The sequence below is a fragment of the Antrostomus carolinensis genome, unplaced genomic scaffold, assembly GCF_000700745.2.
Source record: "Antrostomus carolinensis isolate BGI_N321 unplaced genomic scaffold, ASM70074v2 scaffold38538, whole genome shotgun sequence".
Taxonomy (NCBI): domain Eukaryota; kingdom Metazoa; phylum Chordata; class Aves; order Caprimulgiformes; family Caprimulgidae; genus Antrostomus; species Antrostomus carolinensis.
This window is the reverse complement of record NW_010332983.1, coordinates 14,049-38,704: the sequence shown is the minus strand read 5'-3', so window position 1 is coordinate 38,704 and position 24,656 is coordinate 14,049. Positions and strand designations below refer to the sequence as shown.

General features: G+C 36.3%; 1 protein-coding gene across 1 annotated transcript in view; it reads right to left on the bottom strand.

Annotated features, from left to right (window-relative positions):
• Window positions 1-21,250, bottom strand: part of PIK3CA (phosphatidylinositol-4,5-bisphosphate 3-kinase catalytic subunit alpha) — a 23,762-nt gene extending 2,512 nt beyond the window's left edge. Inside the window, 20 exon segments of the mRNA XM_010173719.2 lie at window positions 2-85; window positions 1,366-1,517; window positions 1,680-1,797; window positions 2,342-2,512; window positions 3,859-3,937; window positions 4,479-4,600; window positions 5,153-5,259; window positions 5,598-5,769; window positions 6,321-6,424; window positions 6,986-7,150; window positions 7,623-7,704; window positions 8,078-8,202; window positions 12,015-12,149; window positions 12,260-12,412; window positions 13,206-13,311; window positions 15,228-15,313; window positions 16,203-16,448; window positions 18,111-18,361; window positions 19,067-19,276; window positions 20,899-21,250. Of these exon segments, the coding sequence (XP_010172021.1) occupies window positions 2-85; window positions 1,366-1,517; window positions 1,680-1,797; window positions 2,342-2,512; window positions 3,859-3,937; window positions 4,479-4,600; window positions 5,153-5,259; window positions 5,598-5,769; window positions 6,321-6,424; window positions 6,986-7,150; window positions 7,623-7,704; window positions 8,078-8,202; window positions 12,015-12,149; window positions 12,260-12,412; window positions 13,206-13,311; window positions 15,228-15,313; window positions 16,203-16,448; window positions 18,111-18,361; window positions 19,067-19,276; window positions 20,899-21,250 (3,020 nt within the window).
• Window positions 21,251-24,656: the final 3,406 nt, after the last annotated feature.

The window sequence follows — 24,656 nt, the reverse complement described above, 5'->3', positions numbered from 1 at the left end:
GCCAAGCATCATGGAGAAAAGATTTATGAAGAGATTGGCATGCTGCCGAATTGCTAGATAAGCCTTATAACACATCTCCTGAAACCTGGAAGAGACAGTAGGGGGGGGAAAAAAACAACCTCAGTGTATTTCCTTATTAGATGCATATTACTTCTTCACTTCCAAAACAGTTTTCAGGTAACTGGACTCGAAAAAACCCCAAAAACCAAACCCAACTCCAACAAAGACCATGAGTCTTAGTCTAATAAGAATACCATAATGTTGCTGAGCAAATATACTCATCTTCCTACTTAGGTTATCTTCATTTCTGTAAGAATTAGTAGTGGCCAGACTAAAACAATAGCCAAACTGGAGACAAGCTTTCTAGCCTTAAACCTCATTTGCAACTCATGCAAGTGTTCCACACAAGTTTATGGGAGTTCACAGAGCCATTTTAGTCACTGCTACTGACATTTCAGATTTCAAAGCACATTTCATACTATACTGCTGCAAACAGTGCTTTCCTGATTATCATCAGATACACACTTCTCTCCCGTAGTTTTGTAAGGGTGGTTGCTGTTGCTCCTTAGATACTCTGGTGACTGCACTGAAGACAGGCATTTGCAATATCACAACATTGGGTGAGAAATGCCTGTTTATGCTGAAATTACCAATTTAAATCAGATTAAGAAAAAGAAAAATGCAAAAAAAAAAAAAAAGCTTCACTGCAGCATTCAGACACTATAACTTAAAATCTCTCTTCCCCCCCTCCGCAACATAATGAAATTAAGGTCAAAATTTAAACCTCTCAAAGACTGGATGTCTGGAAAGACAAATAGCAGGAGTGACTAGAGCAACAGATTTTTTGAATTTATTAGTATTATTTTAAAGTTCTACTTTCTTAGCAGGTTCTGCAGAATGTCACAAACTACACAAGCCAGCTGAAGAGCTGATGTGACAGCAGCTATAGGAGAGAGAAGTGTTGCTGAGCGACCAGCAGGCTCTGATGTGGATTACACCTGACATTTAGGAATTCTCAGTTTTTGTAGTTATGCATCCCAAGAGAATTCTGGGATAAGTGTGAAATTTAAAAAAAAAAATAATAATAAAAAAAAATCAGATATTAACAAATTTATCTTTATTCACATATGTGCTGACCCTGCAAAGCTATAGTGAGGTTTCGTGAACCAAAGGCCATGTAAGCACTAAGATCACCTACTGTTTTACAAGTGGATGGTTGATCTTCAACTGAAGAACTAGAACATACTCACTGCAAACCAATTAAAATACTACTTTTCAGTTAAAAGGTCTAATTATAAAGGTCATCAGTAATAAAATTAATTTTAGGTACAAAATACTCTGGAAGTTAAATGCTTAAAGGCTCACCTTTCAAACTCCCTCGTTTTGGTACATTCTTGGGCTCCTTTACTAATCACTATTAAAAAGTCTTGTGTTAAGACAAATGGCACACGTTCTCTTTTATAACCAAATTTTTTCTTCTTGTGATCGAGGAAGTGCCCAAAGTCAATGTGAAACAGCTTGGAAAGACAGAAAGGTATTTTAAGATTAGTAATTCCTTGTTTAAATGATGTCACAGTAAGAAGTGATAATTTACTTATAGTTCAGATGGATTTTTTTTTTCTTTTAAACAAACTCATATCAAAGACATTAGGCTATGTTTTTAGAAAAACTTATCTTACTTGTCCATCATCTTTTACCATGATGTTACTATTGTGGCGATCACCAATGCCCAGTATAAAGGTAGCAACACAGTATCCGGCACAAGAACGCGTAAACAAGTCAATAGCTGCATCATACCTATTGGAAACAAACAAAGGAGATGTATTATTAGAATATCTGTAGGAAAACAAAAGTGCAGATTATTTTTTTCTTTTTTTTCCTTCCCCCCCTCCCCCATAAAGGAAGAACCAACTTCTAGTATCTTCTCTGAGTGAAGCAGAGTTCATGGACTTTATCATTTCATCAAAGTAAGGAAAGCAATTAAGCATCCTCTGAAAACAGAAGTACTTCATTAGATCACAGAACAGTAAACTAGCTATTAAAGTGACTGTCCCTCTTGTGAAGGCCAGCAGTTTTAATTTTGATGAGCTACTGTTAAAATACAGACTTTAGCCATATCTTCATAGTTCTACCTCCAACTTCTGCTTTACTGCTGAGAAGTCACACAACCACCCAAACCTGTTAAAAAAGTGACAAAGGAAGGCAGGGGAAAAAAAAAAACCCAACCAAACAAAACCAAAACCAGACGGACATCATTTCCCACTTGATGAACTTTAGCTCTCTTGAAGCTTCCATCAAAAAAAGCGTACGAACAAGAAAAACAAGCAACAGGAAATCTCACATTTCTCCTTTGTTCTTGTCCTTGAGCCACTGATGCAATGTATGGCTGTTGAACTGCAATGCTCCTTTTAAGCCTCCTTTACATTGAATCTGCATGATCGTATGAGAGCTCCTCACGACCTCGATGAGTCCCACACAGTCACCAATAGACAAACAACCATAAGGCAACATCCTGAAAGGCAAAGGTTTTTTTTTACTGAGTTAAGTTTTAAGACAGCAAGCAACAGGCATGTTTGATAACCCTTATCAGGCAAGTGTCATCTATTACTTAATTCAAGACACAAACATCTGTTTTATCATTTTATAGGTGTGTTATGATTAGTCTTGTGGAAAAAATGTACCAGATATTAGTACAGGAACATGCCAGCCACTGTATCCACCAATGTAATTCTTCAGTTTTCTATCAGGACAAAAAGTTAAAGCAAAATTTTTTTAATGTGTCCTTGGAGGCCTTGGAAAGTACATGTGAAGTACTAGAGACAGAATCTAAGCATTCAGAAAACAATAGTTAGGATTTCATGGGTTACTGTAAACAAGTATCAGGTAAGACTTTGTATGTGAAACCAGCGTGAGACCTTCAAACTGAGTGTCCAAATAGTACCTGAACATAGTACAAAATTGTAACTGAAATCTATAGTCAGCAACATTACAAATTATCCAGATGTTCATGGACTAACTGTAAACAAATGTTTATTCATGGACTCTTTAAAGAGCATCATAAATCACTTTTTTGTAATCTGTAAGTGAAAGTCAAAGGATAATCTCAGTAGCCCATTTTTCTCTTTACAAGTACAAGAAATTAATTACTCTGCCTCCCTTTTCTTTCACAGGTCTCTCTTCTCACCCTCCCCCAAAGTCTGTATTTCTGTTATGTTCAAAACATTTTACCCAACAAAGCCAAGTCAAAACCAGTCATTTATTCAAAGATTGTAAGAAACGTGGCCATTACCACATTTAACATCCTCTGTTAAAAGATTTGTGAGAGAGGGTTATGTACCCAGAAGTAGCCCTTTCCTCTCCTGAAGTTTCCTTTTTGGACTGAAAGTATCATACCTATAGAGTAAAAAAAAGCCTTCTAGGAACAACAGGGTATCAAAAGTTTTTTTGTGATGCCATGGTAAAAGCTGAAATGAAGATACCAACTACAAAGATTCATCACTCAACAGGGCTGCAAGTTTGGCAATTTGTTCAAAGAAAATCCTACAGATACCGTCAGTAGACCAGAGTGGGGCTAGGGTGTGTTAGCTCTTGTAAACATTCCTGGTATGCCAATCCCTCATACCCACTTGAATGAGACATAAGTATTTTTCTAATATGATCTTATCTCTGGGGAATCCAATAGTTGACCTAACTGAAGGTTATTTTTGAAATAATATTAAAAAAATCACTCTAACATGTACATGCCTATTTATAACATTTCATTTATTACCCTTGGGACAACAGAAGCAATTTCTGGTAACAAACCAATGCAAAAACCATTAAGAACAGTATTGCTTGAGAATGACCTCAAACACTTACCGAAGATCAAGACCCTGATTTTGCCAGATGTTTTCCATAATTCTTATTATCTGAAGTGTCAACATGTCTTGACGCAAGTCTGGAATAGTCAAATAAACAGAGATTGCAAATTTCATAACACCAGAACACTTTGTTACATCTTATTTTACTTTTCCCCCCCAAAAGTAGGTCTAAAGGAAACAAGGCTTACATAGTTTAGTGTAGGTTTTGTCTCTCAATAGAGAAAGGCAGATTTTAAATAGTTGAGAATGAATAAAAGTTTGCAGTGGTGATTTCAAAGCTGTTGAAAAATATACACTAAAAACATGACAATGGAATTACAGATTACATATCTGTAATATCTTGAAAATATTTGCATGTAAAAAACCCCCAAGTATTAAATAGTATCATGTTCCACCTCAATAGACTGAGCATCTTAGAACATACAAAACTTGTACGTGACTGAGACAAATACTTATTTGTGCATGCTTAATTTTTCTGGACAAGAAAATTGTTTTGCTCAGATGTTTAAAAAAAATTTTCTATATATGTATTTTATATGCTTAGAAAAAAATACTAAACAATAGGTTAGGAAAATAAACAGATATGCAGCTTTTAGATTACACTTATTTTTTCCTTACCGTCTCCATTTTTAAAGATTATCTCATTGTTCTGAAATAACAATTCAGACATAATATCTGGGTTTTCCCAGTTCAACCACAAGGGCCTTTTTGCAGATGACATTATCCTGCACTCCTCAAGCCTATAAAAGAGAGAAGATTTCTATGAAATAAGCACAATTTCATTCTCGTACGATGTTTCTGTAATACTACTAAGTTGTTCCTGTTTTCCATGAAATCTTTGAACTAGCATCAAATTAAAGATGCACAGGTAACCCACAATTAATCACTTTTACTTTCAGCTTCAAACTTAAATTAGCAAGTGCAATGTTAACCATTTGCTAAGCTGAACAGAAGAGCTGGCTATGTTGTCAGTTTTCCTTTAGCAGTGTTTGTTCCTTACAAATGGGAAGAGGACTGCAGACTGGGCAATACCTGCTTTGTGTACATTGCCTTACAAATAGAAAAGCCGCTGTCACCTCAAAGGAACAGCTGTCATGTTGTTCCCTAATTTGTTAAGTCATTGGACGGAAACTACTTCACTCTCTGTAAATTACACTGCTACAGATTTTATTCAGTTAACTTTGAAGATACTAACATTTAGTGTGTTAACATTTAACCTTAACATTGTTAATGTTAACATTACTAAGCATTTACTTAAATATCTAGACAAATTCCAAAACTGAAGACAATACCGAAGATTTCCCAGTTGATGTGCAGGATTAAGAGGAGAGATAAAACCTTGCAAAGCATCCATAAAATCTGGCCGCCTCATTTGTTCAACAAGAAACTTCATCTGTACCTGATAAATAGACATTCAGGTTTTGAGAACACTAATTAAATGTAAATGAAAGTAAGTATCAGATTTTAGCTTTGGTTTTAAAGCAAGGTTTGCACAGTTCCAACATAAGCAATTCCACTCAGCCAAATGTTACACAAATTGAAACCCTTAACTTTAGTTCTGTTGCCTTAAGAGGTAGACAATGGCAATGCACACAGAAAATACCACAGCTTCTAGGATAACATACAATCTACTGAAGTAAGCATCAATACTTCTCTAGTAAATCAAATAAAGCACAATTCTAAATAATTTCTGTGACTCAACAGCAACAGTTTTGGTATGCAGACAGCTTATACTACCTTCTGGGTTTCATCTTTTTTTTCCTGCTTGAGAATATCTGTGAGGTTAATCAACTTCTCCATAGCCTCCACCTGCCTGCTCAGATGCTTTAGGTACATTCCACACGCTCGACAATAAGACTCCAGAAGTAAACCAAACCTCTGACTTACAGTTTTATTGTGCATTTCAGACCTACAGAGAGAGGAAGAAGAGTTATAAGTTTTAGCTTAAAGACAAGACCATTTTAGAAGTGCCAAAAATGAAGCTATACCTGTTACATCTTCCTGAGGGCTGCTAATGGATCCTTCTTTTCAGGTAAATAATTTGTACTGACCTCCCACAACTCATCTCATTTTGACTGGACTTCTCAGACTTGAGTACCCTTTACAACTAATTCAGCACAGAGTTTATACACTTTCCCCCCCATTCCTTCTTGCTCCATCCTGTCCTTCTCTACCCCTTGCCTTTATTCAAAATCCAGGCTTCCCAGAAACTCCATAGTAAACCACAAACTTTTAATTCAAGCTCAAGATTTCTTTGCTGAAAGCAAAGCTATTCTGTTTAATTTTCTCCTTGTCTCATTTAGCCAATCCTAGGCTGTGGCCCCTCTAGTTTCCTTGTTCTTACCTACTCTCTGGTAATATTTTCCTAAGAAAAGGACATTTAGTATATCAAGCCCTTAGAACTAATTGTTGACAGCTAACAGGAATCCCACCACCCCTTAAGCATGATATTAAGCTTACTTTAAATGCCAAAAGAAGAAGTGTCCTATCCTTTGATTCGTCAGTGCCTTCTTGAGTAAAAATCTCACAAGCTGATTATCTAAATACTGTTCATATTTCAGAACCTAGTTAAGGATAAAGAGAACACACAAAAAATATCAGCTGCAGTTATTATTTCTGAGAAATACAGATTCATGGCAGTTAAGTAAAAAGCAATCTGTTTTACATTAAGTTTTGTAGAACGACTGATCTTAAAATCAATACTTGCATGTGTTAGGATAGGAACAATATCTGCTAACACTGCATTGGCTGCCTCTATTTCAGGAATCTACCATCTGATGCTTCCTTTACTGTTACCAAATATTTTAGCATCAACTTGCTCAAAATTTAGAGAAAATGCTTCTGCTCATACTTTCCCAAATGTTAGGACAGCTGAAATAGCTGCCTGTTCCAGTTGGTACAACAGTTCTGCATCTCTGCAAAATTTTGGCATTTAATATCAAAGAAGCAAAGCCACATCACTACAGAAGATGAACTACATTTCATCTCCTACTAAATATTCCACAATGCAAACAGATACTTTTGATAACCTCTTTTTCACATCATCTTACCTTTTGTTGTATTTTAAACCTCTGTGATCATCAAATACACACAAGACATCAAGGATACCAAAATAAGTTATATACCTGTACTAGCTGGATTAAGTACTGAGACAGCTTGTCGTCTGTTAAGTACTTCTCCAGACACCGAACTGCAAAAGCTCGCACCATTGGATCTGGGTAATTGCAGTCCAAAAGCTCCATTGCTTGCTCTGGCTTGATGGGAGGCCAATCTTTTACCAAACAGTACATCTGTGGACAAGAAGGCCAAGCACATTCCATATTTGCATTGATTAGGAAGAAGTTGCAATACACAGCCATGAGAAGGTACTGTCAGACACAAACTGCTTCTGAGGAGAAGCTTTTTACTCCCTACTCCTCTCTCAGTAAGTAATTTGGTATTAGTTGCCAGCTGACTTTGTTATTTTATCCACTATAAAAAGAATGAAAAAAACCCCTCACATTTAACTGTAATTGACAAATCATCAGCATAACAAAGATTCAAGTAATGCCACCAAAAGGAAATCCTAAGACTCAAACTGAGCTAAAGAACAAGAACTATGGACCAGACTGATCAGTCAGTTACAGTGGCAACTTGAATCATCTAAGCTTACATTGAATGTATCATGCACACATAACATGTTTTTAACTTCCAAAAGTTTTCTTTACATAACATATTTAAAGCTTCTTCAAAAATTAAAACTCCTTCAGTGCTATATGTTACCTGGGCCACTTCATCTCTAGAATTCCATTTAACAGACAAGAGTAATTTGGGCAGAATTTCTGGAGTATTCACGCAATAGTGTCTGTGAAAGAGAAAAGAGTTGTATGTACAAAATGTCACTTTGGCTTCGATAACCATCTACTACATCCCCTCAGTCTTGCACCTTTTTCTTCCTTTGTCAGCAGAATCTGACTGATACCATAAGGTGGTGTAAGAATCCATGAAAGAAGGTGAGATTGCAGTAATGGGGAAAACAAACTAATTCAATTGCTTACTTTCCTCCATGGGCGTATGAACCAAGACATACAATGCAAAATGCTTTAAAAGCCTTTTTTAAAACAGTAACTCCATTGACACAGAATAAAGAAAAGGACAGTCATGACAAATTTGGAGTGAGTGGCACAACCCTGTGCCAACAAGGGTTCTTCTTTGGTTTGGTTTTTCTTTTTAAATACCTGTGGCTCCAAAGGAAGTCCTTCTCTTGCTCAGTGATTTCAGACAAAGGATCTCGTGTACATATGGCTCGCAGTTGCTCCTTGTCACTTTCTCTTAATTCGTTATCTCTAGCTATTCTGTTACTCTGCAGAGAGAAAGCAGTCCATTAATCCTCCACACATCTCCTTCTGCTGTCATACAACATACACGATGAAGTATTTTAACAGCATAGCAACACTTACAGCCTGTCACGCAATACTGTCTTGTTGTTTCCTTTTGTTACAAATGAGGACTTACAATTTAAAGATAGAGAGAGACGAAAGACTAGGCCTTTGATTTCTACAACTGCTTTTACTCACTACTGGGACAAGAAGAGGTACATTTCAACTAAATCAGCTGTGTGGAGAAATAGCACCAGTTAACATCTGATGAACAACATAATGTAGCACAAAATGAAACTGGTCAGTTCCATCTCCAGTTTTGTGACTGCTGAAAGGAGTGAAAAAGAATCAGAACTGAAAAAGCAGAATATGGAGGATGAAGCTAGGTAGATAAAAGGTAGAACACCGTAGGAAAGCCTGAGTAACAGGACACTCAGGCCCGAGACACAGGACACAGCTCTACTGTTACATTAACCAGAATTACTATGATATTTCCCAAAGACCGCAGAAAACAGAACTGGTACACATTGAAATTAATTTTATCTAAGACTTCATCTATTAGAGACAGCTTAGACCACTGGCAGAGGTACTGAAATTACTACTTGATTTTTCACAGCTTATATGCCAAGTTCAATTTTTCTCCTACACTTTCCATTTCTTAGTTCATTTAATGTGTTTTTTCCACAAAGCACCCTATGAAATCATGGTTTCTGAGGTTTCAACTACAGAATCAATTGCACTGCAAAATAAAGAAACCTTAAGCAGTTTATATTATTGCCTTTAGTATAAAATACAACTGTAGTAAACAAGTTTGACACTTGAGATGAAGCTATCCCCAAAATTCTAGTTGAACAATGTTTTTATAGTGAACTCACATTTTCACACTTGTATGATACCTACCACACACAAGAATAAGATCAACTCTTTTTCAAGTTCAAAACCTTTAAACTGTAGAACCACAGTATTTGACCTCTTGTTCTGCTCTCTCCCTAGGCAATTCCTACTGAGCACATTAGACAAGACAGTAACCAACAAACTAAGCTTTGTCAGACAGTTTTGTTGATGGAATTTTTTCAACTGATTGAACTAGTACTTTGAAACAGAAATACCTATGTGCCTTTTACAGAGAGTCTTTCCAATGCATCTAGCTTTAGGGGGAAAAAAAAAAGCTAAAGAACAGAATAATCTGAAATTCCTAGGTAGGAGATCAAGGTACCCTTTAAAAGGTGAAGTGGTGTTATTTCTAAGAATATGCACAAACACAGAAACAGCTGACAGATTATACCATATGATATCTGCTTCAGACTGAAATTTCTCTACTTTACATTTATTTTGAATTACATAAGTAATGTGTTCTCATTATGGGTTCACCACTACTATATGGGACAAGAATATTCTGTCCTTCAAGATTACATCTACCAATATTAAGGTAGGAATCAACCAACTCACAGGATTTTTAGTACTTTGCCCTGTTAGTAGTGTGATAGTATGAGATTGTAGTGCACCAACATGTTTCTCTTATTACTGTTCTGAAGCACATGGACTGGACTTAGAATTGGGAGGAAATTATTCAGGACTACTCTATGTGGCACAGGAAAATTTATAGAACACGTTAAATATTATGGTAATGATACAGTACAAGCAGCAAAGCCGAGTCATTCTGTAAGGAAGTTAATGGATAAATGACATTATAACCATCCCACTCCTGACATAAGATCAAATAGTTGATATTGAACAAGTGATTAATTGTACATATTCATCTTGATTCTGAAAGAGTCATCCTAAATAGTAAGTGAAAGTCAAAAAGTATAAAATGTACCTGCGTAGTGGGTCAGAAAGATCATAGTTTAGGTCAAGCCCAGAAGGAAAATGCATTTATCCTGTTGCGGTCAACACCAAAAACTTGAAATTCTATGAATTGTGGGACAGTAAATTAGATTTCTTATTTGAAAATTCTTTCATATTTGAGATATTAATGGACCTATAAATGATCTCTTATAAGTATGTATCAATTGATTTTAAATGCAGTGTAATGCATTTCAAGGTTAAACAAAAAAAGTTATGCTCTTTGTTATCATAACAAAAACATTTATATAGAAATAATACCTCAGTGACTGCTTTGCTGATTTTGATCATTTCAGACAAGCATTTTTAACCTCTTTCAGATATGGCCAATGCTACACAACAATCTAACATCTGATTTTTGAATGAGTAACACACTGCCTTTTAACTCCCTAAACATAGTTAATATTACAAACAGCTATAAATATGCACAGTATCTAAATATAGAAAGTTTGGCTTCAGACCTGAAGACACCACATGTTAAATATAAAGGGGACAAATACAATACTAAGAGACAACTAGTGATGTTCAAACTTACCAAGCATTTAATGATATGATTTAAGAAAGAATAAGTAATAAGAGGATTTTGGCAGACAACAAGGAGGGTTGAAAGAGAAGTGGCATGAGTAATGAGACAGAGAGACCAAAGCAGTGATATACAACTTGTTTCCCTGTCAACTTAGTCATTGATACAAATAGGCTTTCTCCATATTTAACCACTATGACCTCTTTCTACAGCACTGTAAAGATTATCACAAAAAAAGAAAAGGCAATAATTTGAGACTTAATTCTTCCTCAGAATGTTGGGTTTTTTTTAATTGTAAAGTGTAAACTGATCATTACTTTGTCACTGAACTGAGAAGTTATTCTCCTTACCATTTTCTATTATTGCCTATAGATGGAAGAAAACAATGAGCTGAGCATCTATAAGCCCAGCTAATAGGCTGTGTTACACCAAAGGATTGTTATTTACCAACAAGCCAGCTGTCCTTAAAACACTTATTAAGAGCCCTGCAGCACTGCTCAGACACAATATACAACATAAGCAGATACGCCACTCGATGACAGACTTTCTGTAGAGTATCAAGAGAAATCAAATGCCTACAACCCTTTGTTCAAGACATGCTGAGATGGGACTGTTATAAATATCAAAAGAGTTCCCAGACTGGAAGCTTACTGACATCTATGCACTTTTTGGCACAGTGAAACTTTCCACCCAGAGACTCTTCTTCCCACAGACCACAAAGCTCTCTTGGGGAAACTCTCAAGTCTTTGAACCAGCCTCCAGAAGAAAACTTAAAACATCCCAACTGATTTCACAGCCTTGTCTTGAAATACACAGTATTTTTAGCTTTACTCATTTTCTTTTCTTCTCCTTTTAAGAAAGCTCCAAACCTCACCAAAAAGCCAACTGTCAACGCACAGATTTTCTTCATGGAAGAGAGGAGATAAAGGACTACGCTCACATGTACAGCAATGAATTCCTTAGAATTCCCTGTTCTTACAGTCATAACCAGCCCATTAAACAGCCAGTAAAGAGTTATAGGCACCTTCAGGTTGCAAAAGAAAGCCTACCTATAGACATGAAATTGCAACAAAATAAAACAGTATCATTGAAAGAGAATTACAACTTTTGAAAAGTTAAGCTAAGAAGTTTAGACATCTGAAATAGAAATATAAAAATATCAAAAAGGCCCTAACAGTTTGCACAGTAAGACAGTTTCACTTTAAAGTGTTTTGGTTGGTCAGTGAAGCATCAGGTCAGTTTACGGCTAATATAAAGGAAGGAGAAGATATTACTCACTCTGCTAAACACAAAATAATAAATTGATTTATTGCTTTTACAATAAATCAGGATACACAAAGAAAGTTTTCTTTATTGCTAATATACCAAGTAATATAAATAATACTTTCATATTTTAGTAGCTAATCTTGGAAGGAGAGTTTGCCTTACCAGCCCTGCATAGCTGTAGTTAAACCCCAGTTCACGTGATATAGTCCAATTGGCATGTTCTTCGATCACTGTCATATCTGGGAACTTCACAGGATTGCTAAACCAATCAAATTCCAGCTCTAAACATGGAGTTTCCTACGTAAAGAGAATTTAAATTACTTCTTCTGTTAAATGATACCAATTATAATGCAGCATATTTTGAAAAAACATACTCCTGAAGAGGAAACTGGCATACAAATACCTACCTTATTTGGATTTGATCCAGTAACACCAATAGGATTCAACAAATCCTCCAGCCCATGAGGTACTGCCCAAAGATTCAAAGCCATTTTCCCAGATACAAGAGTGTCTGTGTAATCAAACATGTTTATATTTCCCCAAGCCAATGGACAGTGCTCCTTAAAGAAATTAAAAGGTTGTTTTTCAGTGTCATCTATTAATTACTGCAGAATGAGCCCAGAGAAACAACATTTTCACCCCAGAGCAAGTTGTTACATTCCCAGATCAGCAGAAAGCAGGTTATGGAAGCTGTACTGTATTTTTCTCTGAATGACTGTTATGACAGTCACTCTGCAGAATGACATCAACACACTTGCAAACACATGCTAACATCTTCCTCACATCAAAATAACTCAAGACGATGGAGAGCGAGTTTTTTTGACAGACTTTTTACCAAGGTCTGTAGTGACAGAACAAGTGGCAAAAGTTTTAAACTGAAAGACAATAGGTTTATCTTGGACATAAGAATTGGGTTTTTTTTAATAAGGGTGGTCAAACACTGGAATAGGTTGCCCCCAGAGAAGTTGTGGATGCCCCATCACTGGAACAGTTCAAGGCCAGGTTGGGTGGAGCTTTTGAGCAACCTGATCTAGCGAAAGATGTCCTTGTCCAAGTTTAAGGGCACTTGTATCTCAAAACACTAGCACTGATCTTTGTGTCTGGTAATACAGTATAGACATGATTTACAGTGTTGAACGGATAAGCTTTTTTCTGTGTTGTTTCATTTCTGACCACAAAAAAAGCAGTAGTCAGAATAAGATAAAAGAAAAGAAACCACCCTATTTTAATCAGATTAAAATCAAACTTTGCATTAAGACTCAGTGCCAGGACAGCATTTACCAAATATCTTCCCAAACTTGACTTAAGTAACTTTTTTTTTTGTTAGTGTATTAAAGCCATGAAGTATTTTACCTCTTTAGCGCCTTTCCGGCCTTTAACAGAACAGATAGAAAGGCAGAGCCGAGCAGCACGTGGAAGATCAGGAATGTACATGTCATACAATAGCCATTCGTTCCATCTGTAACATTTAAAAAGCAGAGTAAAACCAGGTTAAAGGACAGCAGGGAAGACAACTGCATTTAATCAACAGTTACACTAAAAAGCATTAATTACATTCCTACCTAAGCTGTATAGAGTACACTTTCTTACTGAAAGCCCTTCTTACTGAAGAAGTGTCCCTCTCCACACGTTTGACTCCTTTTGGGAATGGAAACTTCCCCAATTAACCTTCTAGCACTAACTCCGTTAAAAAAAGTAATGATAGAGTCAATTTCTGCAAACTTAGTAATATGTTAATTCACTTTCACTCTTGCAAACCTGTTGACTGCAGCTGCCAGCGTAGGTACAACCTAAAGGTAATGGATTTGCATATGTGCCACACCAGTGTAAGGTTTATCTTGTGAAATATTTTTCACTTCAGGGGAAAAAAAAAAAAGCAAGTGAGGAAAAAATGTGGCATAGTTTTCAGAACTCAACTAAACTTGAACTGCTAGAAAATAAAAAGATAATTGCAAGATGGGAATAAAACACAGAAATCAAAGCAATATTCCTAACTCAGATATTATTCAATTTACCACAGTAATAAGAGCACAGATTGGTTCTACAGGAATATACATTTTGTTTTAATGAACTTCTCTAAGCAGACTTTATCTCTCAATTGGCAGAACTGGCCTTTTGAAGAGAAACTTCTGAATAGTTTCTTTTCTTAAGTGGATTGCCATGCTGAATTTTCTCAGTTGAAGAGGCAGCAGCTTCCAAGGACAGCATTAATTTGTCAATGTGTCCATAGCTACTAAAAACAGAGTTTTACAAAGAAATAACTGTCCAAGCCCTTCTCCAAGGAGTAAGTTGGCAGATAACCTTTAATTCACTTTTCTTATGTGTTCATTTAATGTAATACAGATTTGTGTGATTATATCCATGTTTTAAAGCCACACCCTTCAACACCTTCCCAAGAAGATTTTCTCTCCAAAATAGTAAAACTATCAGGTCAAGTATAGCTGTCTTTGGGGAATCTCAGAGAGAAGCTATTTTTCAATAGCTGCCTACATTATTAGGCTTTCTAATTATAACACCTAATGGTATTCATAGAAAATGTACAGACAAAAAATATTAGTACATTTTGAAACTCTGAAAGACATGAAGTCAGACAGTAAATGCAGGCCAAGAATTACTTCTTAACACATACTTTGCATCTTAACCTGGTAGATGCTGAAATTTCACACCTTCTCATTAGTCTAAGTTATGGGCAGAAATTCAACTTCTGTTATAGACACTTGTTCTCAATATGTTTGTATATTGAAGCTGATATAAAGCTTCTTTTTGCACATTAATGGCACTTTTAAGTTCATGCAATTTATTTTTCCAGATAATACCCATGGTAGGTCAAATCTGCAGGTAATCAGCCCAGAGGTGGCAGTGACTTCCATGTTAGCAAGTAATATTTATCTCTCCACACACAGTGGTTCTGCTTTAGTACAGAGTACACAACCTCACCGAAACAAATCTGCAGTTTACATTACACCACATTGCCTCATGCTGAAAGTGAAATCTGAACCTGCAACTGGAACGAACACCTGCTATTGATCCACAGTCCAAAACACAGCTCAGTCGCCCAGAGCTATGCTGATTTCATAGTAGTAATTATATCAGAGTTTCAGAGGCAACTGGAAATGCACATGTAAACCAGATCTGTTCAGTGAAGAAACTATACTATTATATGCAACATGACAAACTACTTGTGTTTGAATTAAATTAATTCTATATATAAATATAGGGTTAGGTAAAAGAGTTCTTACAAAACTTTAGGCAAGGAATTTCCAGTAAGGAATGCTACCTGAATAATGGCTAAGTCAAGCCTTTAATCCTTCAGTGGTATCGTCTGTGATGCCACAGAAGTCTGGTTCTCTGTAGTTGTTCCAGTACTTCGCTTACCTGGGATTCGAACAAGGTACCCTTTGAGTATTCACATTGTCACACAACGGTTCCCCTCCATGGTAGATACCTGTTCTTACATAGATCTGAAAACAACATTAATATTAGTACTATCTTTGAAATGTTACTATAAAGATTTTTTTTCACTATCAACATATACTATGATCACAACATATTACCCCTTAATTTCCATCAAGCAAAAAATAAAAACAGAACTGAAAACCAAATAGCCCCACCACCCCACAACCCAAATTCATTCATGCCCTGCATGGTGTGAAGCATAGCATATAAGCACACCCTTCTAGAAAAAAATGCTTGGACTTTTTCCTCATTAAGTGCAAAACTAGTTCTTAAAAATACAATAATAAACTTGAAATGAACTCTAAGAAAAACCCCTGGAATTTATTTTCAATTCTTCCTGTGACAAGCTATAGCAAAAGAAAAGACGAAACAAATCCCAAGAAAATTACCAGGCCAGGCTTGTAGCATGACTTCAACAGGACTGAATGCTACCTGCCTTTTCTCCTTGATCTTCCCATAGCTCCCTTTTTAAAAGCAAAGACAGCAGCACGCTACCCAGCATCCCCTCATCAAAAGCATTCCCAATTACTGTAATACATTCTTAGACATAATAATTATTTAGAATATAAATAACAGCATGGGTTTTTTTTTTTCCTGTTGTTTATATACTCAAGCTGAAGTGAACTTTTCGAACTGAGTTCTGCTCCTATCAGGCAGGCTATTTAGTTAAATACCACAACTCATGGCTTTTAAGTAGTACAGAAAAGTTTTCAGGCACTAAAACGTGGCTGTATTTTTTAGAATTGAGTACTTACATTTAAGTCACAAAGTGGTGTAACTTTCTATGATGTTAAATAACACCTCTTTTTCAATGTAAGGACGGAACAGAAAACTCAGGAGGGAAACCATGAGTTCCTGAAAACCATATACGATGTCATACAGCATTTGCCTTACCTTGTCAATGTCTCTAATGTTCACATTCACATAGGTTGCACAGAGGATTCTTATTCTGAGAGCACTATTAATAGTCCAGAGGGATTTGGCTGTAGCTTCTCCATTCATGTAGGGTGTAGCTGTAGAGATACGCCTGGAATAAGATGGCATTGTAAAGGTGTCCAGTGGTAGCTGGGTGTATAGGCTTTCCTTAGCCATCAGCATCAGATTGGGCATGCGACCAAGCATTATACAGCTTCTTATATACTGTAAGAAAACAAAACCAAAATTCAGTATGTTTTCAAAGCATACACTCTTTGGTAATCTATACCTAAAAATATTCAGGAAAATATAAAAGTAAAAACGTATTTAAAGAGCTTATCATTGTCCCTGTACGTACACCCTTTACAGTGTTTATAATATCCAAGTGTTATAACATCCAACAGTTTAAATACATTGTTGGGCAGGATGGCACAGTAGTGCTTCATACAGATTTTGAGATACGAATGTCTACAACAGCAGAAGGTCGAAGTGGAGATAGAGAACACATCTGACAAAATGACAAGCCAGATTTCTTGTAGTGGTCCTTCTCTCTGGTGCAGTGCAGCAGACTGCCTCCAGATTAAAGCTGTTCCTGGAAGCTATTTAGCTGTTTTTTCACAGCAAGCTGCTGTACTAGTCTGCTGTGCAGACCTAGCACAGGTGACTGATACTCCTAGTAAAATGTAGAGAGCACAAGACAAATGGCAGACATGGACATTTTTGGTTCAGTTGTCCTTTATGACCTTCAGCTCAGCACCAATCCTGACGCACTCTAGCTGTAAGGTTGTATGGTGTCCATTCAGGACTGAGTGCTGAGAGCATTTAGTCTGGCTACAGTACCACAAAATACAATGTGTTAAGACAGGTCCAGCCCTGGAGTGTAAATTAGCAAGCTCTTTTGCAGCACACTGAGGCATAACAGATACTTCTGAAGAAACCACGCTAGATCAAATAGGTCTAGTGTTTGATCTCAAGATGACTGTGCAGAATTATTCATGTATGCCTGCACTTGTTCCCCAGCTCCCGTGGAACAGAGCTGCTCTTCCCATTATTCAGTATCCCCCACCCTCTTTCTCTCTTCCATTGCCCTGGAGAGCAGATCGTCAACCATTTTAGACGAAGGAATGGAAGCTGTTTATTACAACAATACATTCCTCAAAGAGGAAGCAGCAGCAGCCTGTCAGGAAATCTATAAAGTAACATTGCTGTCTGCTCCAGAGAGGGCTGCTCAGATGCTCTTCTGTCAGCAGTTCTGTCTCACACCCACAGCACTAACAAAACCCATGCAATGAAGGACAGCCAGCCACAAAGAAGATTTAACAATGATTTATGTAGTGCTGGAAGTTTATTACTCCTTTAATAAGATCAAAAAGTTTAAAGATGTAAGTAACAGGAAAACAAACAGTTTGTTGGGGTTTTTTCCACCCCTAAAGGGGGGAAGGGACAAGATCCACGCTAGCAATGATTGCTTCATAATATAACACCTGGTAAAATTTTCTTTTGTATTACATCAGCCTGATTCAAGCATAACTTGTCTCTTGCTATCAGAGTCTAGGGTATTTCTGAAAGTACTTACTGCTGATTTATCACTAATGTTAAAAGCAAGCTACCTAAGTCAAAAAAGATAAAAAGATAAAAGATATTGGAGATGTAAATCCTAGTTTAAATTACCTTTTCTTCCCTCTCCTCTTTTGAGGCACATACAGCAACAAACATGCACACTACACACATGCATTAGCCAATTTGTTTAAAGCAGCACGGACTTTTACTTTCTATGTTTTGGATTAGTTCAATGAAAAAGCTAGTCAGTCATGAAATTGATCACTTCTCCCTCAAAAATTTGCATTATTATAGTGTACTTCAAAATAAATCCACTACATTACTCACCTTATACTGGCTCAGTGGATATTTTTCTAACAAGTATTCATCACAGCCACACACTTTTAAAATATATTTGCCCTGGTACTCCAAGACACAAAGTTTCAGTTGTTCAGATGACAGCAACATACTTCTTGTTTTCTTCCTAATTGCTTCAGCAATAACTTGCTCAGGCACACAGTCATGATTGATTTTTAAGGTGTATTTCTGCTTATCGTTGTTTGGCGAGACTATTACCCATATCACCACTATAATTTGCCCTAGAATAAATGTGAAATCATGTTAGCCCTATCATTCTCAATACACAGTTTCAAAACAAAACAAGCTCAAAAAAAACCCAAACCCAACAAACCCAAACGAAACTCCCACTCCACCCCCATCACAAAGAGCTGCTTGCAGTACTAATGAAAGAAGATGTAGATGAGATTCATAGTCCAAACTGACAGCAGGTTTGTAACTTCTGCAAGGAACTGTGTGTACTCAGTTTATTTCTGACTCTTGTGTAAATTCAAAAACTTTTACCCCTTGAGGTTAAGAATATTCTTATTAACTGGATACTACTGACTATTTAGCCTGCGGGGAAACAGCAGTATCTGTTTCAAATTTGAGGACTGAAAGATAACTCAATGACTCAGCATAATTTAATTCCAGATTTCTGAGTGTCAGAGAAAAACACAAAGCCAACAAGCTGTTTCTGCCCATTAAAAAAGTCGCCTCTATTTGCTAAGTTGTATTTCAAGATTTAGTTATTAGAATAGTAAAAAATGTAATTTAACTGTTGTTGTCATCTTTTTGAGTCTACGCTCTATCAAGAAAGTTCTTCTGAACAACTTAAGGTGCAAGACATTGCTGAAGTGTACTAAATACAGTACGTAAAACAGTGATTTACCCGAGTCACCAGCTGTACTCTTTGATTTTAAACACTGAAAATACCATTGTATGTCTACTGTAAATATTTGTCTTACCTTTATCTAGTTTATTGTATATGTGTTTAGGTAGCTCAGATGAAGACTCTACATTTGGAGGACAGACATATAATGCTCTACTATGTGGTGCATTGGCATCTCGAAGATCCACTGCTTCTTTACAAACATTAAGAATATTCCTTCTGAAGTCTTGTACTTCTGGATCCTTAACCATGTCAAATTCACAGACAGGCATGCCAATAGCAAAACCTACAGTATCAAAGAAGCACGAGGAAATAATTGTAACTGATAATTAAAGCTGAAGATTCCTTCTATCAACGTCAGGAAAAGCATTCTTTAAGTAAAACACAACCTAAAATGTGTGTGTTAACCACTGGCTTCTACTCATATACGTAATTGTTTTGTATCATTCAAGAACAACAGCGTTCTAACATCAAGTGCACTCAGCAATCACAAAAAAGGTTAGAAAACAAGTGTACATTCACTAAAGATGCTGGAAGCCTGAAATCACCACTCTCACAGCTAACGCTGCTTCTGTTAGAAAAGGACCAGTAATAAACTTCCTTTGAAATCAAAACAGTTTCCTAAGTGGACCAGAGGAGCTGTGATGTCCAGTTTTTTCTAAAAATCTTGGCAGGATTATTGGTAGTTATTAGGACCATAATCAACTCTGCTTACTACTGAATGACAGCTATTCAATTTTTTTTTTTTAATAAATTACGTTACTTAAAAATGTTACTAGCGCTTTAAGAAATATTGAACTTAAGCTCTTTGGCATGGATTCAATTAATAAAAGTCCATTTCTTTCAAGTCCTTAGTCTCAGATGCAATTCCACTTACTTTAATGAGATTACTTGCATAAATGATCATTTATGCACGAATGTTCAAATGGAAGCTTTCAATTGTCCTACCACATGGTTAGGACAATTAAACTCTGCCTCCCCAAGTCCTGAACAGGTTAAGCTTTACAAAACAAAAGTAGTTTACCTATGATGTATTCATAACAATTAAATAATTTAACAATTAGGAGCACCCCAGAACAAGTATTTCCAGTTAACAAGTCTCTACCACTGCAATATACATCTGCTGGCAACTAAAAAGGAGTATGAATGCTTGTACTGCCCAAATTCAACATGCTGAATGCCCAGATGCTGACATATATACTAGTCTCCCTGTGCTTTCTCAATGGATAATGGAAAATTATAAGCTACTCCAGAGGTGATTCAAAACATCCCAATTTGTCTCCCCTCTGCCCCTCCAACAGGTGTTTTTGTTTCCCTCTCCATACTCTTTTTGTAGGAAAAGTAGGGGGAACACCTCACTTCTGAAATTTTACTTTCTAAGCAAGTTCTAAGAGTTTAGAACTTTACTTTCTAAAGTAAAGAAAGAGTTTACTTTCTAAGAGCATTATTAAAACATGTGCTATCGCATTTGTGGTTTAAGATTTGTAATTTACAATTAATTTGTAATCAAGATTTGAATTTACAATTCTGTAAGCTTCAAGACAAATTAAGATTGCCTTTGCAAACAACAGAACAGGTACGATAAGGCTTCGCTCTGTAATAATATGAGATCCTGCTAATAAGGCACAAAAAAAAGATCCTCTAACCCACATACAATTACAAATATTACAAAGCAAAGACTTTACACGTGAATGAAACAGAACAGGGAAAAAAAAATTCTCAATTTATGAATGTTGGTTTTACTATGACCAGCATCTCTGGACATTTCATGCAACAACTGACAATTATGAAATGCAAACTTCAACAGATACAGATGACAAACGCAACCCATTTCAGTTCTTTGTTTTGATTTTGAAGAGGAGAAAGCAGCTAAACAGATTAGCTATGATTAAATAAAGATTATCTCACCTATTTCTCTATTAAGAATCTTTTCTTCTCTGTTACCTACTGGTTCAATGACTTTTAGAAAAGGCTGAAATAGTCGCAGGTCACAAAGTCTCCGTGTTTCATCAAAAAATTCTTCTCTTTCCGCTTCTTGTGTAACACTTACAAAAATGTAAGAAGATTCATCTTGAAGGAGTTGATAGAGAGGATATTTTCTTGCTTCTTTAAAGAGTTCATGTTTAATAGTTAGTAAGGTGGCCTCACGGAGGCATTCTAGAGTCACTATCATTCCATTTGGGAGAAGACACTCCACAAGGATCCTCGGTGGCATCAAGTGGATGCCCCATAGTTCACCAGATGATGGTCGTGGAGGCATTTTTAAGCCTTTAGGTAACTTTGTACTGAAAGTTCTTCAAGCAGTGATGTATAGAAGTAAACCTAGGTAAAAACCAGAAATTTAAATATTAAAATTTAAAATATAAATGTCACAGGAATTTCAGATAAAATTGTTCAAACACTGCTTCTGATTGTAGATGAATACTCACAGTTATATTTTACATTCATAAAAAAGACTTGATATAACTGATGTCTAAGGAACTTGTATTTAATGTAAAGATCTACCCAAATAAAACAGTTGATAGCAGAATCACATTAGTTTAGAAAAAAACACCAATATGCCTGTAGTTTTAAAAACTAGAGGATTAATTTTTTAACCTGAAGTTTATAATTTATTATTAGAACACAAAGGGCACAGAAGAAGAAAATATTTAATATTCAAATTATTATTACAATGATTTTTAAGCAAATCTCAAACCCAGTTCTTCACATTTTTAATTTGGAAAGAGAAACATTTATTAGTATTTGGATGAGATACTAATGATCAGTTCTGCTCAATCTGGCCAAACCAATGCTTCAATTTTTAAACTTTTTCTTATCTGAAGCCCCTTAGGTACCCACATACCACTAACATAACAGTTTTAAGTATTTACTAAAGCCTCTAAACTTGATTTTAAGAACCCATGTACACACAAAACTTGGCCTTTGCTTTCTTTAAATCAGTATAAGATACTTACACCACCATCAAACCCTTTTTTCCATGAATGATACAGAAAAACTGAGCTCCATTAACACTTTTTGGTTGTGCTTTTCTTATTTAGGAAAGAATTCCCTCTTCTAGTTCCCTTTGGCAGACCCATGAGAGTCTCTTCCAAGCCAAAGGAAAGGAGGGGAACACGTGTCTGACCTTCTAGCAGTGCTGCCTTATGCTAGTTTAGATTGGGTACAAGAAAAATCATAACTGGACAAAGCAGAGGTGTCTTGTAGCCCAGTGGCCAAGAACACATGCCAAACAAAGAGCAGAGGAACTAGGCAGGCACACAGAGATATTTCATCAATAAGCTCTCCTAATTGCTACCTATTTTTAATTTCCTTAACCAGAGGCAATATTTAGCTATTTGTGAAAGAAATGCATCAAGAATTATTGAGTCTGTCCAAGAAGTTTTCACACAGACACTGTTGGCACGCTGTGACAAGAGTGAAGAACATTGCACATTACAAAACATTTGCTTTTCTTTGTTCTGAAGCTGGCTACCTCCACCCAATATCCTAGATTTCTTGCAATGAAACAAAGTGCCTTATCTTTGCATTCATTGCTCTCAATTTTACAGAGACCCATCCAGACCCTCCCCACTACTTCTTTTCCATAATAATACCAAATTATTTAGTCATCCTCCGCTCAAAAGTCATTCTATATTTTTGTTAATCCTTGTCACCTTCTCTGCATCTCTTCCACACTCACTACACCCTTTTTGCAAGGTAGAATGAGAACAACCACATTTGCACATCACATTCGAGGTCCACACGGAGCACGCTTTTACACAGTGACATAACACTGTCTATTGCTTTCCTAGTAAGATGCTTTTCTGACTGTCACTGAGCAGCAAGACATTTGCACTGAGCTACATACCATAGACCTAAGCTGTCACTGAAGAACAGTAAGTTACTGTAGAGGCCATCATACATTATGCAGATATTTAATAGTGCATTACTTACACTTAGCCCATAATTTCCTTAACTTCAGAATGCACATTATCAGAAAGGGTAATCCCAACAGACATCTAAAGATCAGCCCATTGTCCACCATGCCTCCTTCATCAACCAAGCGTCCTGAAAGCACAGGGCTAGGATAACTACCAGGCTACTATTCTAAAGCCACTCTTAGTCATCTTTTGAGTCAACCATTCTCTTAGGACTGCCCCTCTATCTTAGTTTATTTTCTTAGTAATAGAAAGGAGGGAAAACCCCAAACCAACAGCTTCACACCTCTTCTGTTTCATCAGCTTTCTAAAAGCTCCAACTGTGGAAAAGCTAAGAATGCTATGCTTGACCTTTGCTCAGTGAATTTTTATAGTATATATTTATATATACATCAAAATGTATTGTATATAAATACATATAAAGTTATAAATATATACAAATTATATATATGTAAACAATTATCCTCATTTCTACACTTCTATGCCTTGGTACTTCTTTTCTGAAAAGTTTTATTCTAAGTACATCCAGTATCTTCTTTTGCCACATTTCAGTTCTTAAAAAGAAGCATTAGAATGAAAATTATGTTTTCCCAAATCCACTGCTTCCTAAGTAACTCTGAGTAGCAATAGGGTTGTCTTTTTTTATCCCTCCTTTGTAGTTGTAGTCTGGGCTTTCAAAAGTATCAAAAAAAGGACTAAAGTGCCACTGCAGGTTTAGAAAAATGCTTTCCCACTAACACCTCACACATATTTAGAAGGGCCTTGCAACTGACTACTTTTTTAAGGAGAGCTTAAAGAAGCTATTTTATTTTTCTCATTATTGTAATCTCAGTGAGCAGATGCTGAAATGGAAAGTTCTAAGCACACTCACAGTGTATTTAAAGAGCCAGACTTGGAAAACTTACCAATTACAAAACATTATAAATTAACTCAAAGGACACCATTTAAAGTAACTTGGAGAATTCTGAATTAACAATAACTATCCTCAGTTTAGAGATTAAGATACATAAAAGGTTAAATAGCATCTTTTTGATCAGGCAAAGCATGAACAAGACTCCCTCTCCATACCAGTGAATCACATGCTTATTTACATTTCTTAATTACAAGCATAGGCAGAAACACATTATTGTCAAGGCATATACTAGCATGAAAAAGAAAACCAAAACAAGAACATGCAGTCCTAAGAACTTTTCTGTCTACACAAACAGTGATAATATAGATAGACCATAATAAAATGAAATATTCATAACACAGATTGAGTTTATACCAGCAGTCTTTTAGTTCAGTTCTACAATCCTGTTGATGCTCCTCAGAACTAAGAGCCCATCTTCTCCCTGGCCAAGGCACGTGTCTTCTCATCCATCGTCACACAGGCTGGTACCGGTACTCCCTGACCCAGCTCGTTACAGGGTCAGATGGATTAAAGTGGCAGAGAACTACTCACTTTTCCTTTCTTGGGTTAGCTTCTGCTCCTTTAGCTGCCTTACTGAGATCACCAAGGCATCAGATGAACACCAGGGTCTACACTGGAGATTGAGCACGACTTTAGCAGTGCTGAGCTAATTCAGCTTCAAAAAATGGTGGTTCCACTGCAAATTTTTCCTCCCTCCCCACCAATAATTGCTAATAAAGAAATGGAGGCAGTGCTGAGGGACACACATATACATTAAAATCCTTTGGGACAAATATCTTTTCAAAATAGATGTCAAACTTTGCTTTTTAAAAATTTCAAATGTTAAATGCCAA